General features: G+C 41.3%; 1 protein-coding gene and 1 long non-coding RNA gene across 2 annotated transcripts; both read right to left on the minus strand.

Annotated features, from left to right (window-relative positions):
• Positions 1-563: 563 nt before the first annotated feature.
• Positions 564-7375, minus strand: LOC113070884 (ras-related protein Rab-35-like). The gene is made up of 6 exons (XM_026244263.1): positions 7173-7375; positions 6254-6304; positions 5933-6056; positions 4043-4167; positions 3298-3422; positions 564-2144 (listed from the first exon to the last, which is right to left on the minus strand). Exons 1-6 carry the CDS (start codon positions 7222-7224, stop codon positions 2022-2024), a joined length of 600 nt encoding a protein of 199 aa, XP_026100048.1. The 5' UTR covers positions 7225-7375; the 3' UTR covers positions 564-2021.
• Positions 7376-8013: 638 nt separating this feature from the next.
• On the minus strand, positions 8014-15928 carry LOC113068936 (uncharacterized). Its single transcript, XR_003279632.1, has 3 exons — positions 15784-15928; positions 14553-14685; positions 8014-8311 (listed from the first exon to the last, which is right to left on the minus strand). It is a non-coding gene; the product is annotated as an uncharacterized LOC113068936 (long non-coding RNA).
• Between the last annotated feature and the right edge of the window lie 2009 nt (positions 15929-17937).

Below are 17937 nucleotides of genomic sequence, written 5' to 3' on the forward strand. Positions count from 1 at the left end.
AAAAATATTAACTTTGTTCAACATTAATAATAATCAGAAATGTGATTTCATGATTTCTGAAGATCATGTGACACTGAAGACTGGAGGAATGATGCTGAAAATACAGCGGAGCATCACAGAAATAAATTACACTTTAACACAGATTCACACAGAAAACAGATGATTTACATTAGAATAATATTTCACTATTTTTAATGTATTTCTTCATATTAGACTCGAACACATTTAAAAAATCTTTAACCAATTCAAACTTTTAAACTGTTTTTTATATATATATACATATATATATATACACATATACATATACATATATATATATAAAAAAATACATTTTTTTTGTCTCTGAAAATGTATTTAAACTCTAACTGCACAAAAGAAACAAACCAGAGTCAATGATTACATCAACACCGAAGCAAAATGTAGATCTGAATTAAAAAAGAAAAAGCATCAGACTGCAGGAGTTTGTCACAGTGAGCCGAATAATGCTGTTAGAGCGACACCTAGTGGTGAAACAACCACAGAAACACACTAGTTATTAAAAACATTGAGTAAAGATGAATATTGTGTTCTCTTAAAACCTTTATTATCGTTAGACTCGTGTTGGGACAATGAATAGGAGTAATAGTTCCTCTTTTCCAGTGTACACTAGATCATTACACATACAAACAGAAGATGACATGTCAACATCTCAAATCACTGGCTCCCACGAGACGGAGAGTGATGTTTTCAGTTTTCAGTCTCTTGATATTCCCGAAAGTAAACTAGACTGTGTTCAGAAGAGTCAAAGACAACAGGTTACAGTCACACGAGTCGTCTCTCTCTCTCAGCTCGGAGAACAAGGACAGATCAGGCTCCGACTTGAGAACCATTCAGTGAAATGATCAGTCTGTCGTCACTTACTCACCTTCACGTCATCTCAAACCGGTTTGACTGACTTTCTCATGTGAAACACGAAAGGAGACGTTTAGAAAAATGTTCACGCTGCTCTTCTCAGAGAACGCATAACTCAGCACTTTTACTTTTCCGCTTGTGGTCCACAGACACGACACGAGGGCGAGTGAATGAAGACCGAATGTGCATTTCTGCGTGAATTACTCCATTAAAAGGAACAGTACACACAAAAATAAAATATGCTGAAAATGTGCTCAGTTCATCTGAGACCAGGATGAGTTTGTTTCGTCATCAGATTTTGGAGAAATGTAGCACTGCACCAATGGAAGTGAATGGGTGCCGTCAGCACATCACAATCAACACACGCTTGATCTGTGCAGATTTCTCTCCTGATTCAGACCAGAACACTTTTTCACTGGAGGAAGTGTTATTATGGATTATAGACTCTCTAAAATCATCTTAACGCTGGATGTGTTTCAGGTTTTGTCTTCTCCAGATGTTCACTGATGCACTGTGGGTTATCGTGATGTTTATCAGACTCTCATTCTGACGGCACCCATTCACTTCCATTGGTGCAGTGCTACATTTCTCCAGATCTGACGCAGAAACAAACTCATCCTGATCTCTGATGATCCGAGTGTGTAATTCCTGCATTAATTACTCCCGTAAATCCACACTTTTTCGTGAGACCGAGCGTTTCCTCCCAGCTCTGTGAATACACCGACTCTCAGTCAATGGCACCAGATTCACTGAACGCTACGGTGTGTCTGATTGTATCATCTGTTAGTACAAAAATACAGTTTTACAAAAATGAAAGACAAAAGAGAAAGCGAAAGGCAAGACGAGGGTCTCTTGGTTGTTGGCAGAGCAGCGCAGGCTCGGTCCGTCCGTGAAGATGTGATTAAAATACATAACTCCTGATGTTCTCCAGCTCACATCTGCTCCGGATCGCTGCAGTCGCTCACATTTGGCCTCGAGTCTGTAGGCGTCCTCCTGAAGTCCAAACGAGCTCATCATTAGTAAATCTCTATCAGTTCTAGTCTCTCATGGGTTGGGTTAGGTGTGTGAAGCTGTCTGGCTCGTGTCAGTTCGCTCGAGTGTGTGTGTGTGTGTGTGTGTGTGTGTGTCCACTAGCAGCACTTCTTCTTGCGTTTGCTGCTCTTGCTCAGTTTGACGACTTCGCTCTGCTGCTGTTGTTTGGCCACACACTCTTTGCGTGTCTTCAGGACGAGCTCAGTGATGCAGTTGAACATCTGATGCACACACAGACACAACCACACTTCAGTGACAGCGGCTCAATCCATAACACACAATGCATTTCTGAGCATTAGACGTTTGCTTAAAACGACATGGAAAAGGCTCATACTGTACACTTCTGAAGTACACAGTTATTATAGCATCACTGAGATACTATTAAGGTTTATTAATATATAGATTCTTTTTTTATGTCTGTTATTCTACTTTCTATTTTTTTATTTGTAAAAGTTTATTAATTTTGTTATGTTTTTGCCATTTTCATATATATTTTATAATTTTTTTATATTTTTTATTTATTTATAATATTTAGTTTTAAGTTTTAGTTTTACTATTCTTAGTTATTCTAGTTTCCCTTTTTTTTAATTGTGAAAGTTTATTAATTTTGCCATTTTCATATATTAAAAAATCTAAATATTTTTAATACATTTTTATTTATTTATTTATAATATTTAGTTTTACTTACTATTATACTTGTATTAATTTTTTCTTTATATATTTTAATTTGGTTATTTTCATTAATGTTATTATGTGTCCATAGTTTTTATTCATATCTAGCTTTTTATTAATGATTTTTTTTTTTTATTGGGTTTTGGCTTTACTTGGCTTAATATATCAAGTGACACTTTTAAATGTGTCTATATATAGTTTTAAATTAGTCTTAGTTTTTTTTTTTTTTTTACTTTCCTTAATCTTGGCTTATTTTAGTACCTCGAGTGAAACTAAATGGAAATGAGAAATGGTGCCTTGCCAACTCACTAAAAGAAAAACATGTGACTGATTTTTCTATATTGTATTTTCAGTTTCAGTATTTCATTTAGCATTTATTTAATATCATGTGACAGCTTTAGTTAACTGTAATAACCCTGGAAAATACAGTATTTCCACCACTGATCTGAATAATGACTGTGTGGAGCTGCGTTATCGCTGAAAGTGAATTCATTTGACTACTTTCACACTGTTATTTTCTCTGTCTGTTACCGAGAAGCTGCTTTGAAACCATCTGTTCTTTATAAAGCTCGACAGAAATAAAAGTGACTTCCAGCATCAGCTTCTGAAACACTTCCTATTCCTCAAACTCTTTTGGTCTGGAGAGGAAGACTCCATTAGAGGCTTTATTTGTGTAAGCTGATGGGATTTAATCCGGCTTACGTCCTCCACGTTGATGTTCTCTTTGGCGCTGGTCTCAAACAGTCGGATGCCCATCTGTTCAGCAAACTTCTGCGCGTCATTGGTCTCCACCACTTTAGAGGCGGGATCATCGTTCTTATTACCCACTGAACGCAGAGCACAGGAAACCAGCGTTAAACCCCAGAATTAATCATCAGAACATCACCGAACACTGAATCTGACAAAACTGCATCCAAAAAAATGCCAAGTTCATATTTCATCCACAAAATACCAACAATTAAATATCAGATTAAAGATCATTTATATCAAGGACCATTTTTTTTTTGTATTGTGTAAATAAATTAATAAAAGACATTTTCCTCCAAAAATCTCATTAATGCAATGCTAGAAAAAAAATAACAATAAAAAGGCAACATAAAAAACTATGCAAAATAATAATAAAAATAATAATAATAATAATAAAATAATAATAATAATATAATATATATATATTAATACAATTAATAATAAATTAATTTTACAGTTTTTAATCAAAAAGGCCCTTTAAATCAATATATAAAATTGGTAAAAAAAACATTAATACTTGTAGAAATATATGTCACACCACAGGAGCATGTAAACAAAAAAACAAAAAAAACACACTACATATACATTTAACCTTAAATCTTGATAGTGATACAAATATTTGTACTCATTTATGAACTTATAGTATCTTTCATATGTTTCTATTTGAGAATGCATTTTAAAAAGGCAACAATGTATCTACCTAATATCCGACAGACGTCGTCACAATTCTGATTGATTTCATGAAGCCAGCGTTTGACGTTGACGAACGACTCGGCGCTGGAGACGTCATACACCACGATAACGCCGTGAGTGCCTCTATAGTACCTGAAAGAGACCACCACACACACACACACACACACACACACACACACACACACACACACACATCAGGGCTCTGAAGCTTCAGCAACACAAACATAAAACCACAATAAAAGTCCAAAGCCACATTCACTGAGAGAAATGAGTCAAAAACAGACTACGCTAATAAAAACAACCTAGATGTGATTATTTAACGTTTAGCACGAGGACAAGAAAAGAGTTTGAGAGTTGATGAAAAGCTATTTATTTAAACAATAAAAATGCTAAATTAATATAACTAAAATAAAAAAAGTAAATAAAACACAAAAATATTTCATATAAATATATAAATCCATATTTATCCATTTAAAAACAAATAAAAATATATGAATAATTAATAAATAATATATAAATAATCATACATGATTTTTTTAACGTTTAGCACAAGGACAAGATAACCTGGAGTTTGAAAGTTGATGAAAAGCAATATATTTAAACAATAAAAATGCTAAATTAAAATAACTAAAATTAAAAAAAGTCAATAAAACACTAAAATATTTCATATAAATATATAAATCCATATTTATCCATTTAAAAACATAAATAAATAAAAAATATTTAAAAAAATTAATAATATATAAAAATAATATATTTATGAGTTACCAGAGAACTATATATAAAAATATGTTTTAATTATTAAAATATTTTAAATCTTAAAATCTCGAAGGGGGACTTCCAGTAAATATTTTAGCTCGAAAACATTTCAGAGATTAAATAACACATTGAACAGGAACGCTTGGTTTCCACTGAACTCCACAGATTCTGCTCATTACGTTCTAGATCATCTAGAACATCTTTAAATCCACAGAATCGTCTTGAAGTCAACACTTAAGATAAGAGTCCACCTGGACCCCAGCGTGTGGAATAAAAGACAAGCGATCGTTCCTCAAAGAGACTCGATCTGCACATCTTCTGAAGGAAAGGGTGACCCGAGACTGTTTCACTTCCTGCGACTGACATCACTGACAGGAAGTGGTTGTCTGGGTGACTTTTCTCGAGGCACACATCATCAGTTTGACGACAGGATTTGAGAAACACACACAGCATCACAGAAGAGCATCGTGGATCGTATTATATGCATAATATTCAATTAATTGTGGAAGATTGTGAATTTTAAATGTTATTGTGAGACTGCAGAATTTGGTTAAAACATTTTAATTATTATATATTAATATAGCTACAAATTAACAGTAATAATAATCATATAGAAAATGCATAACCAATCAACAAGTCTTTTCTGCAGCGCAAAGCTAAAAAAATTTAATAATAATTTAATTTCCAACAGAGCCCCAACTATTATTATTTATTTATTTTTTTTAGTTTGCAATTTATCGTCAGATATAATTAACACTTAAATAAACCGGAAAACATATTGTAAGTTTTTTGTGAAATCACTTGACAGACGTGAATAAATATATGTATTTAATATATACATTTTTGGTTTTATAAAAAAATAAGATGCATTTTATTTAAATGTGTCAAATTAAAAATAAACTAGGGGTTAAGTGTCTTGCTCAGGGACACATTGGTGTCTCACAGTGGATTCGAACCCGGGGCTCTCACACTCTTATCCACCGCCCCATTACACAACACCACCAAACATTACACCATCAAATGTTTTTTATAATGCCAGGAAGCCCTTCACGTCTGTGAAGTGTGAAACGAAAGCAACTCATTCCTCATTTGAAAGCATCCTAAGATTGAGCCGAAACAGGTTTAACGTGTCACTCACGTGGAGGTGATGGTCCTGAACCTCTCCTGTCCCGCTGTGTCCCAGATCTGCAGCTTCACCTTCTCCCCGTTGATCTCCACCGTGCGGATCTTGAAGTCCACACCGATCGTAGTGATGTAGCTTCCTGCAACAACACACACAGATCAGCCGACAGTCCTACATCTGCTAGTATTACTGTCAGCTGTATTACATTAACCAGCATTGAGATTACTGAGAGTGTAGAAGTCAGCGTGAGCGACTCATACACAGCAGACACCAGATCTCTTTCACGTCTTTCACGGTTAATGTTTGTTAAAAGCACATGTGACGTGTGGGTCCTACCTGAAAATGTGTTATCAGCAAATCTCAGCAGTAAACTGCTTTTGCCAACACCTGAGAAACAGAAGAAACACATCACACATTGTTTTTAAATGTAATTAAAAAAATAAATAAATAAATAAATAAATATATTTTTTTAATTACATTTAAAAACTAATTTGAGAATATATATATATATATATATATATATATATATATAAATAATTACATTCAATAAAATATACTATATATATATAACATTTTGAAAATTTGCATTTATTTTGAAACATTATTCACATAAATATATACACATTATATATTTTTTTATTTATTTATATAATTTAATGTATATGTCATTTTTAAATATTTTAAATTTATAAAATATTATTCACATTATACAAATTTGTATAATTTAATCATATACTATATATAGAGAGAGCATTTTTAAACATTATATATATACAATTGTATAACATTTAAAATATTTGTCACAATATATTATTATTATTATTATTATAGATTAGTTTATATATGAGTACAACATCTCAACATTAAATAAATAGACCCAGGCTGCCATAATAAATACTGAGTTTGTTTATAACTTACATCAATTGTGTCACAGAAAAATCAAGAAACAAGCCAGGCAACGTAACATATTAATATTTTAATTTAATAGACAACAGAAATATATAATGTAAGAACACGCCCAGACTGAATGACTGTGAACTGTTGACAGGCCCATTAACGTTACATGAGCTTAATCAGAAACCACATCCCTCTCGACCTCACCAAATGTCAGTTATAAGATGTCAGATTAATCAGTGTAAGTGTTACGTGTAAATCCAGCACAAATAACGCATCTGAAGAGGTTCTGGATCATTTAAGTGTCATTTTAAGCGAGCCGAGGCCTGCTTCCCGTCTCTCATCCTCGGTGTTTCCTTACCGCTGTCGCCGATGATGAGCAGCTTGAAGAGGTAATCATAGTCCCGCGCCATGGCCCGGCTCGATTCCGCCGCTCAAAGAAGCTCTCCAGGAAGCGAAACCTCCCGCTGCTCCTCCTCTCCCAGCGGAGAGGCAGCCGTATATGTGCCTTAACGTCTCCACCGGGTTTATTTTGAGCGGTTTGCGTGGTGTTGGAGTCACACACCCATCTACACCCACAGCGGATCTGAGGCGGCTCGCAGCCGCTCACACAAACCCCGCCCACAACAACTCACTGCGCCTTCTGCGCAGGCGCACAACACACAGCCGTACTGCAGTAGAGCCTCCAGCAGGGGGCGCTGAAGAAGCATCACTTCAGCCACACTTTACATTATGATCTTTACATTACATTCACATTTATTCATTTAGCAGACGCTTTAATCCAAAAGCGACTTACAAATGAGGACAGCCATTACATAAACAACACACAAACACAGACACGGATAAAAAAAAATACAGTACCAGTCAAAACATTTTTTTACGTTTTTGTCTCTTCTGCTCATCAATGCTGCATTTATTTTTACCTTTACTATTGTGAAATGTTATTAGAATTAAAAATAGATGTTCTCTATGTGAATATATGTTAAAATCGAATATATTAGCTGTATTTTCAGCATCATTCCTCCAGTCTTCAGTGTCACGTGATCTTCAGAAATCAGAATAATATGATGATTTACTGCTCAAGAAACATTTCTGATTATTAATGATGTAACCATCATGCACAACCATTCAAAAGTTACATAAAAAAAAGAAAATAAATTAGTGCTAATATTCTAAGGATTCATTAAATTGATCAAAAGTGAAAGTAAGGACACTGAAGACTGGAGGAATGATGCTGAAAATACAGCTGCACATCACAGAAATACATTACACTTTAACAGAGAATCACATATAGAAAACTGATGTTTTAAATTGAACTAAAATTCATAAAATCAATGTTTCAATTTCATATAATTCTGTGGCATATAATAAAAAGATTTTAACACATAAGACAAATACACACTAAATCCACTAAATTTAAGGCATCAGTTTTCTCAGATTTGCACAGTGTATCTCATGATGTTTCATGTCATGCTGTTGCATTGATCAGCCTCCTCTCTCCTGTGGGGGAAAAAGGAAAATAAATGTGAAAAATAATTTTGTGGAGTATAAAATATGAAATAGAAACACTTCAGAATGTCATGGAAAAGCATCAAGCCAAAAATATGCAACAATTTTTGTTAAAGTCTAATGTTCATTTTGAATAGCATGCAAAAGGGATGAAGATGAAGATGAGTAAACATGCCAAAATTTTCATTTCACTCATAGTTCAGCACTTTGAAGTTCACAGACTACATCCATTTAAAGACAGACGTGTTTCGACACATCTCGTGCAGAACTAAGTATAGCATCCATCCAAAGCTGAACTCATGCTGGTTAAGAGCAGAAGATGGACAGACGCTTTCCTGAACCTGAATTCTGGCTGACTGTGCTGTCATGACTCACAACAGCTTAGATTTTCCTTTAGCCAGATATTTAAAGAAACATGTATATTAAATAAAAAGACAACACACAATAACACTACTATGCCAGGACTTCCTCTGCTACCCCCATTCCTCTAAACCTAACTTCCTGTTGATGTAAAAGAGTCCGATCAGACTTCCCAACAGAAACCCGGATTCCAGACTGCGCTATTATTCTTGATCAGCTGACATGCTTTCGAGCAGACAGAGGACTTGTAAATCTGTATGTATGTGCTGTACATGTGGAAGAAATGACAATAACTGGACTTGAGATGAAATGTTTCAGCGATGTACAAGAGAACGTTTTTTTTATCTTTTTTTTCCATTTCAAATTTAATAGTTTTACAACACATATTGATTTCATGCTGGCTTATTTCAATGCTGCGCCCGTCACTTCCACTCCAAAACAGCAGAGCATATTAAATTGCATATTCAAAGCATCCCCCTGTGTATTTAAAGTGAATCCTATTCAGAGTTCCGGTGTCTGGTGTTAAATGTTAAATTAGTTTTTAACAGTTTTTGTTTGCGTTGTGTCACTGGATCCCCTCGCCCACTCTGAATACCTCCTCCTCCTGCTGGAGCAGGGAAAAAGATAATTTGAGGGCTATGCCAGACTGTTTCTGGCCCTCACATTTTATGATGCTAGCCTGAACAGAGTGCCATCATCTGAGGATGGTCCTTGAGCAGATTCCACCGCCTATGTGGAGTGGATTCTGGCGAGAAATGGATCGCCATTCACCATGTGCCCTGTGAATAATCTTGCCGGATCCACTTCTGACCCAGTGCCCAGCCCACCATCTTCCCGCTTTGTGGAGCACATGCCTGAGCCAACCGCTGACGGAGAACCCAAGCTCGCCACAGCCACATGGAGCAGCCTCTCCTTCGTTCCCACTGGTCTTATGCAAGCCCAGAGAGGGCTCCAGTCCCCGAGTTTAGCCCAGAGAGGGCTCCAGTCCCCGAGTTTAGCCCAGAGAGGGCTCCAGTCCCCGAGTTTAGCCCAGAGAGGGCTCCAGTCCCCGACTTTAGCCCAGAGAGGGCTCCAGTCCCCGAGTTTAGCCCAGAGAGGGCTCCAGTCCCCGAGTTTAGCCCAGAGAGGGCTCCAGTCCCCGAGTTTAGCCCAGAGAGGGCTCCAGTCCCAGAGTTTAGCCCTGAGAGGGCTCCAGTCCCCGAGTTTAGCCCAGAGAGGGCTCCAGTCCCAGAGTTTAGCGCAGAGAGCGCTCCAGTCCCAGAGTTTAGCCCAGAGAGGGCTCCAGTCCCAGAGTTTAGCGCAGAGAGGGCTCCAGTCCCCGAGTTTAGCGCAGAGAGGGCTCCAGTCCCCGAGTTTAGCGCAGAGAGGGCTCCAGTCCCCGAGTTTAGCCCAGAGAGGGCTCCAGTCCCAGAGTTTAGCGCAGAGAGGGCTCCAGTCCCCGAGTTTAGCCCAGAGAGGGCTCCAGTCCCCGAGTTTAGCGCAGAGAGGGCTCTAGTCCCTAAGTTTAGCCCAGAGAGGGCTCCAGTCCCAGAGTTTAGCTCAGAGAGGGCTCTAGTCCCCAGGCATAACCCAGAGAGGGCTCTAGTCCCTAAGTTTAGCCCAGAGAGGGCTCTAGTCCCCGAGTTTAGCCCAGAGAGGGCTCCAGTCCCCGAGTTTAGCCCAGAGAGGGCTTTAGTCCCCAAGTTTAGCCCAGAGAGGGCTCTAGTCCCCGAGTTTAGCCCAGAGAGGGCTCCAGTCCCCAAGCATAGCACAGAGAGGGCTCTAGTCCCCGAGTGTAGCCCAGAGAGGGCTTTAGTCCCCAAGTTTAGCCCAGAGAGGGCTCTAGTCCCCGAGTTTAGCCCAGAGTGGGCTTTAGTCCCCGAGTTTAGCCCAGAGAGGGCTCCAGTCCCCAAGCATAGCACAGAGAGGGCTCTAGTCCCCGAGTTTAGCCCAGAGAGGGCTTTAGTCCCCGAGTTTAGCCCAGAGAGGGCTCCAGTCCCCTAGCCCAGCACAGAGAGGGCTCTAGTCCCCGAGTTTAGCCCAGAGAGGGCTTTAGTCCCCAAGTTTAGCCCAGAGAGGGCTCCAGTCCCCAAGTTTAGCCCAGAGAGGGCTCCAGTCCCCAAGCATAGCACAGAGAGGGCTCTAGTCCCCGAGTTTAGCCCAGAGAGGGCTTTAGTCCCCAAGTTTAGCCCAGAGAGGGCTCCAGTCCCCAAGCATAGCACAGAGAGGGCTCCAGTCCCCAAGCATAGCACAGAGAGGGCTCTAGTCCCCGAGTTTAGCCCAGAGAGGGCTTTAGTCCCCGAGTTTAGCCCAGAGAGGGCTCCAGTCCCCAAGCATAGCACAGAGAGGGCTCTAGTCCCCGAGTTTAGCCCAGAGAGGGCTTTAGTCCCCAAGTTTAGCCCAGAGAGGGCTCCAGTCCCCGAGTTTAGCGCAGAGAGGGCTCCAGTCCCCGAGTTTAGCCCAGAGAGGGCTCCAGTCCCAGAGTTTAGCGCAGAGAGGGCTCCAGTCCCCGAGTTTAGCCCAGAGAGGGCTCCAGTCCCCGAGTTTAGCGCAGAGAGGGTTCTAGTCCCTAAGTTTAGCCCAGAGAGGGCTCCAGTCCCAGAGTTTAGCCCAGAGAGGGCTCTAGTCCCCAGGCATAACCCAGAGAGGGCTCTAGTCCCTAAGTTTAGCCCAGAGAGGGCTCTAGTCCCCGAGTTTAGCCCAGAGAGGGCTCCAGTCCCCGAGTTTAGCCCAGAGAGGGCTTTAGTCCCCAAGTTTAGCCCAGAGAGGGCTCTAGTCCCCGAGTTTAGCCCAGAGAGGGCTCCAGTCCCCAAGCATAGCACAGAGAGGGCTCTAGTCCCCGAGTGTAGCCCAGAGAGGGCTTTAGTCCCCAAGTTTAGCCCAGAGAGGGCTCTAGTCCCCGAGTTTAGCCCAGAGAGGGCTTTAGTCCCCGAGTTTAGCCCAGAGAGGGCTCCAGTCCCCAAGCATAGCACAGAGAGGGCTCTAGTCCCCGAGTTTAGCCCAGAGAGGGCTTTAGTCCCCGAGTTTAGCCCAGAGAGGGCTCCAGTCCCCTAGCCTAGCACAGAGAGGGCTCTAGTCCCCGAGTTTAGCCCAGAGAGGGCTTTAGTCCCCAAGTTTAGCCCAGAGAGGGCTCCAGTCCCCAAGTTTAGCCCAGAGAGGGCTCCAGTCCCCAAGCATAGCACAGAGAGGGCTCTAGTCCCCGAGTTTAGCCCAGAGAGGGCTTTAGTCCCCAAGTTTAGCCCAGAGAGGGCTCCAGTCCCCAAGCATAGCACAGAGAGGGCTCCAGTCCCCAAGCATAGCACAGAGAGGGCTCTAGTCCCCGAGTTTAGCCCAGAGAGGGCTTTAGTCCCCGAGTTTAGCCCAGAGACGGCTCCAGTCCCCAAGCATAGCACAGAGAGGGCTCTAGTCCCCGAGTTTAGCCCAGAGAGGGCTTTAGTCCCCAAGTTTAGCCCAGAGAGGGCTCCAGTCCCCAAGCATAGCACAGAGAGGGCTCTAGTCCCCGAGTTTAGCCCAGAGAGGGCTCCAGTCCCCAAGTTTAGCCCAGAGAGGGCTCCAGTCCCCGAGTTTAGCGCAGAGAGGGCTCCAGTCCCCGAGTTTAGCCCAGAGAGGGCTCCAGTCCCAGAGTTTAGCGCAGAGAGGGCTCCAGTCCCCGAGTTTAGCCCAGAGAGGGCTCCAGTCCCCGAGTTTAGCGCAGAGAGGGTTCTAGTCCCTAAGTTTAGCCCAGAGAGGGCTCCAGTCCCAGAGTTTAGCCCAGAGAGGGCTCTAGTCCCCAGGCATAACCCAGAGAGGGCTCTAGTCCCTAAGTTTAGCCCAGAGAGGGCTCTAGTCCCCGAGTTTAGCCCAGAGAGGGCTCCAGTCCCCGAGTTTAGCCCAGAGAGGGCTTTAGTCCCCAAGTTTAGCCCAGAGAGGGCTCTAGTCCCCGAGTTTAGCCCAGAGAGGGCTCCAGTCCCCAAGCATAGCACAGAGAGGGCTCTAGTCCCCGAGTGTAGCCCAGAGAGGGCTTTAGTCCCCAAGTTTAGCCCAGAGAGGGCTCTAGTCCCCGAGTTTAGCCCAGAGAGGGCTTTAGTCCCCGAGTTTAGCCCAGAGAGGGCTCCAGTCCCCAAGCATAGCACAGAGAGGGCTCTAGTCCCCGAGTTTAGCCCAGAGAGGGCTTTAGTCCCCGAGTTTAGCCCAGAGAGGGCTCCAGTCCCCTAGCCTAGCACAGAGAGGGCTCTAGTCCCCGAGTTTAGCCCAGAGAGGGCTTTAGTCCCCAAGTTTAGCCCAGAGAGGGCTCCAGTCCCCAAGTTTAGCCCAGAGAGGGCTCCAGTCCCCAAGCATAGCACAGAGAGGGCTCTAGTCCCCGAGTTTAGCCCAGAGAGGGCTTTAGTCCCCAAGTTTAGCCCAGAGAGGGCTCCAGTCCCCAAGCATAGCACAGAGAGGGCTCCAGTCCCCAAGCATAGCACAGAGAGGGCTCTAGTCCCCGAGTTTAGCCCAGAGAGGGCTTTAGTCCCCGAGTTTAGCCCAGAGACGGCTCCAGTCCCCAAGCATAGCACAGAGAGGGCTCTAGTCCCCGAGTTTAGCCCAGAGAGGGCTTTAGTCCCCAAGTTTAGCCCAGAGAGGGCTCCAGTCCCCAAGCATAGCACAGAGAGGGCTCTAGTCCCCGAGTTTAGCCCAGAGAGGGCTCCAGTCCCCAAGCATAGCACAGAGAGGGCTCCAGTCCCCAAGTTTAGCCCAGAGAGGGCTCTAGTCCCCAAGCATAGCACAGAGAGGGCTCCAGTCCCCAAGCATAGCACAGAGAGGGCTCTAGTCCCCGAGTTTAGCCCAGAGAGGGCTCTAGTCCCCAAGCATAGCACAGAGAGGGCTCCAGTCCCCAAGCATAGCACAGAGAGGGCTCTAGTCCCCGAGTTTAGCCCAGAGAGGGCTTTAGTCCCCAAGTTTAGCCCAGAGAGGGCTCCAGTCCCCAAGCATAGCACAGAGAGGGCTCCAGTCCCCAAGTTTAGCCCAGAGAGGGCTCCAGTCCCCAAGCATAGCACAGAGAGGGCTCCAGTCCCCAAGTTTAGCCCAGAGAGGGCTCCAGTCCCCAAGTTTAGCCCAGAGAGGGCTCTAGTCCCCAAGCATAGCACAGAGAGGGCTCTAGTCCCCGAGTTTAGCCCAGAGAGGGCTCCAGTCCCCAAGCATAGCACAGAGAGGGCTCTAGTCCCCGAGTTTAGCCCAGAGAGGGCTCTAGTCCCCAAGCATAGCACAGAGAGGGCTCTAGTCCCCAAGTTTAGCCCAGAGAGGGCTGTAGTCCCTAAGCATAGCCCAGAGAGGACTCCAGTCCCCAAGTTTAGCCCAGAGAGGGCTCCAGTCCCCAAGCATAGCACAGAGAGGGCTCTAGTCCACGAGTTTAGCCCAGAGAGGGCTCTAGTCCCCAAGCATAGCACAGAGAGGGCTCTAGTCCCCGAGTTTAGCCCAGAGAGGGCTCCAGTCCCCAAGTTTAGCCCAGAGAGGGCTCTAGTCCCCAAGCATAGCACAGAGAGGGCTCTAGTCCCCGAGTTTAGCCCAGAGAGGGCTCCAGTCCCCAAGTTTAGCCCAGAGAGGGCTGTAGTCCCCAAGAATAGCCCAGAGAGGACTCCAGTCCCAGAGTTTAGCCCAGAGAGGGCTCCAGTCCTATCGATGCAAGAGCATCTTGTTACACCCCTAGAAAACGCTAAAGCTTTTTGCACTACAAACCAGTGAGTTTATGAATAGCTATGATAATAAATTAAATTAATATGATAAGAAATACTAGTTTGCAATATAATTTTTGTCCAGCTAAAACCACCAGAAGGGACTGACACCCGAAGACTTTCATGTTACAAATGTCTTGTTCTAGTATTGAAAGCAAGCTGGATAAAGCTGTGAGGTGTTTGTGGTCACTCATATGATTGTGCACCTTCTTTCTAGAGCAGGGTGCATGAGCACGGCACTCTGACCAGCTTACACCTGATTGGGGCGCCGAACAGGAGCGCGTCTTCACCGGCGTTCTGGAGGCAGTACTGCAGTAGATCCGCAGCTGCTTGAGAAACCTGCGTTACAAACACACTCAGATCAAATGGAGAAGGAACTTGCAAGCCGTTTTCCTTCAGAACTCACAACTGAAGTCAAGTAGCTACAACTTGTAACCCATATTAAGTGCAATCCGTGTTGCATCAGCTTTGAGTTTGAGAAGTTTTATTCATGGGTTTTGAGGAAGAGAGTGACACAATCTGTCAATGTCAGAATCTCAATATTTAGATTTTTTTGCTCCCTCAGATTTTCATATAGTTGTATCTCAGAGAAATATTGTCGTCCTGACAAACCATATATCAATGGAGAGCTTATTTATTCATCTCAAAATCGAAAAAGGGACACTTAAGCCCATGGTTCTGTGCTCCAGAGTCACATTTATTTCACTAACTTAAATCTGTAGGTTAGTTGTATTTTATTATTCGCATTTGCTTTTTTCCACATGCTGCTCGTGTTCAAGTCAAGTCACTTTTTTTCTATAGTGCTTTATACAATAAAGATTGTTTCAATCTGACTACACAGAAATAAATAGGAAAAGCTCATCAAATATGAATCAAGATCAAAACAGAATAATTTTTTGAGCACAATTAACCTGTTGAAACTCAGAAAAGTCAGTTATTTCTAAACCTGACTGCTTGTCATATTAAATGTTTCCTCTATTGCACAAAATGGGAAAAAGATAAACCAGCCTGTTAACTGACATCATCATGACCTCTCAATATAACTGTCCTGTTTTTACAGTGTCAGAAATTTATATTGCTGTATTAGTATTATTATTATTTTTTTTTACAAATATTATTAGTTTAAGAGATACCAAATATATATTGACGATGACCATAATCCGCCATAATTGTCTTTGCATTAGACTGATCTAGATTTTTATTTTTTATTTCTTACTTTATTATAATAATGTGATGCCTGATTTCACTGAGAATATGATTTAATGTCTGTTTTTAATAATAATTACATAAAATCAGACTGATAATAATTATTTAAATTAAAGCCATATTCTGCTGCTTTGCTATATATCATATTTTTGTTTTGAAATCTAACATAGGAGTCTAACATCACTGTATTGAATGAAATATCACTTATTTCTGAGCATTGAAACAACTTACTTTGATTCTCTCCATGCTGGCTTCGAGTTTGAGCTGCTCAACGGTCCGTTTCATCGTCTTGAGGCTCATGTTTGAAGACATGATGATGATTCAGAGTCAAACTCTATCAGGAGAGATGAAGGAGCACATCTGAGGAGAGGGAGATTGTTCACGTGTGTGAGTGAGTGAAGCAGAACCACTGCTGGCTTACAGTGGATGTGTGGGCGTGGTTATGTGTGGGGGGATGTGGGCGTGGTTATGGGCGGGGCATGTGCACTGTATTTGTGGGCTGGAATCCCTGCCACATATTTCCAAAGAAATTATTGAAAAATACAAAAAACTAAAAAAAACAATGTGCTATAGAAAAATAAAGCATATTTTGTCAAATGTTTTTTTTTCACAATACTTAATTGTTTTGCTAATATGTTTCTTTTTATGATAAAGTAATTGTTTATTATTATATATATTTTGCAGAAAACAGTGAAGAACTAATATATTCATTTTAGTGAACAAATATTTTGTGCATTGCTTATTTTAATTGAAGTTTTGAACACTGAACCTGACACACTATGAATTGCAAGGGTCTTTGTATACTTTTGGTAAGTGTAGTAAGAGTAGACAAGTGTAGACTGAGTGGAGAGACATACTGAAGTAAATATTATTAATAATAATAAAAATACATATTAAGTGCAAACTAGTTTTTTTATTGACTATTAAAATAATGAAAAAATAAATAAAGTGAAATTACGCCTGCTTCCTGACATGCAATAATACTTTCTTCATATTTTGCTCTTCTGTGATAAATTTTTACTTTGTTTGACTTAATATTTTACTCTAACCCAGACTGTATGGATCATAGACTCTTACGTAGTAATGTTAATATAAGTGAGCTATAAGAATTTAGAGCTGTTTGAAAAAATAAAACATTTTGTTTTGTTATTTTTTATTTTAACTCTTTTACTTACTCATCTGGTGTATATAGTACTGGCTTAAAAGTGTCATAAGATATGACATTGCTAAAAAGTACATTATTTTGTGTGTTGTATTTATGCTGTTTGTTAAAAACGGTCTGAAAAGCGAGGTGTGCTCTGATTGGCTAGCTATCCAGTGCATTGTGATTGGCCAGAAACCTCAAGCATGTGACTGAAATGTTTTGCCCCTCATCATACTGTGATGCAGACTTCCATCGAGATGAGACAAAACCAATAAAAACCCATTACAAACGAGGCATTTGTTGCATCCAGTTGGGACATAATTACTTATAATGACTTATATTGTATTTTTACTCGTTGCTTTTATATTTCATGCTGCGTAAACAAAAACAGTATTGATAAAATTTTTGGATTTGGTCGTCCGCCATGACACTCGCAGTGAGAAATACTGCAGGCAGAGTGATACAAACTATTAAACGGGTGAAGTTCCTATATAACTGAATATAGCACTCCATTTCAGCCAATCAGATTCAAGGACCAGGAAGAACAGTTTTCTATATATATATATATATATATATAAATTCACAAGCCACTGTACCAGTTAACATCAGTTCAGTTGTAGAATCATTCAGTTTCAGTAAAATTACCCTGCATCCAGACTCAAATTAATTTTTACACTCTGTGTAAATATGCAGTGAACATCAAAGCTAGTGGTGATGTAAACCTGGGCATCATCTGCAAAGGTGTGGTACCCAAGGCCATACTTCCTGATAATCTGCCCAAGTGAAAGCATATATAGCAGGAATTCTCAACTCTGGCCTTTGAGGTTCATTTTCCTGCAGAGCGGGAAAAACGGACCTGAAAAAGCCAATCAAGGTCTTCAGGATTAATTTAAAGTTACTGGCAGGTGAGTTTGATCAAGGTTGAAATGTAAATCCCGTAGGAAAGCGGACCCTCGAAGGCCAGTGAAAACCCCTGATATAAGAGCTAAACAAAATTGGGCCCAATAGTGAACCCTGAGGAACACCTTGTCTAACAGGTATGGTATCACATCTAGAAGTTCCCATGCTTACAAACTGGGCATGATTGTTAAGATAGAAACCAAGCAAGAACCGTTTTGGAGAGACCCAGCCAACAAGACTGAAAACAAGTTCTCATTTTTTTTATAAATTTCAGTGAAACAAATACGAATTCTCAGTTCAGTGACAAGACAAAAAAAAATAAAGAGACCCGAACAACTGTA

Source organism: Carassius auratus, chromosome 5 (genome assembly GCF_003368295.1).
Source record: "Carassius auratus strain Wakin chromosome 5, ASM336829v1, whole genome shotgun sequence".
Classification (NCBI taxonomy): domain Eukaryota; kingdom Metazoa; phylum Chordata; class Actinopteri; order Cypriniformes; family Cyprinidae; genus Carassius; species Carassius auratus.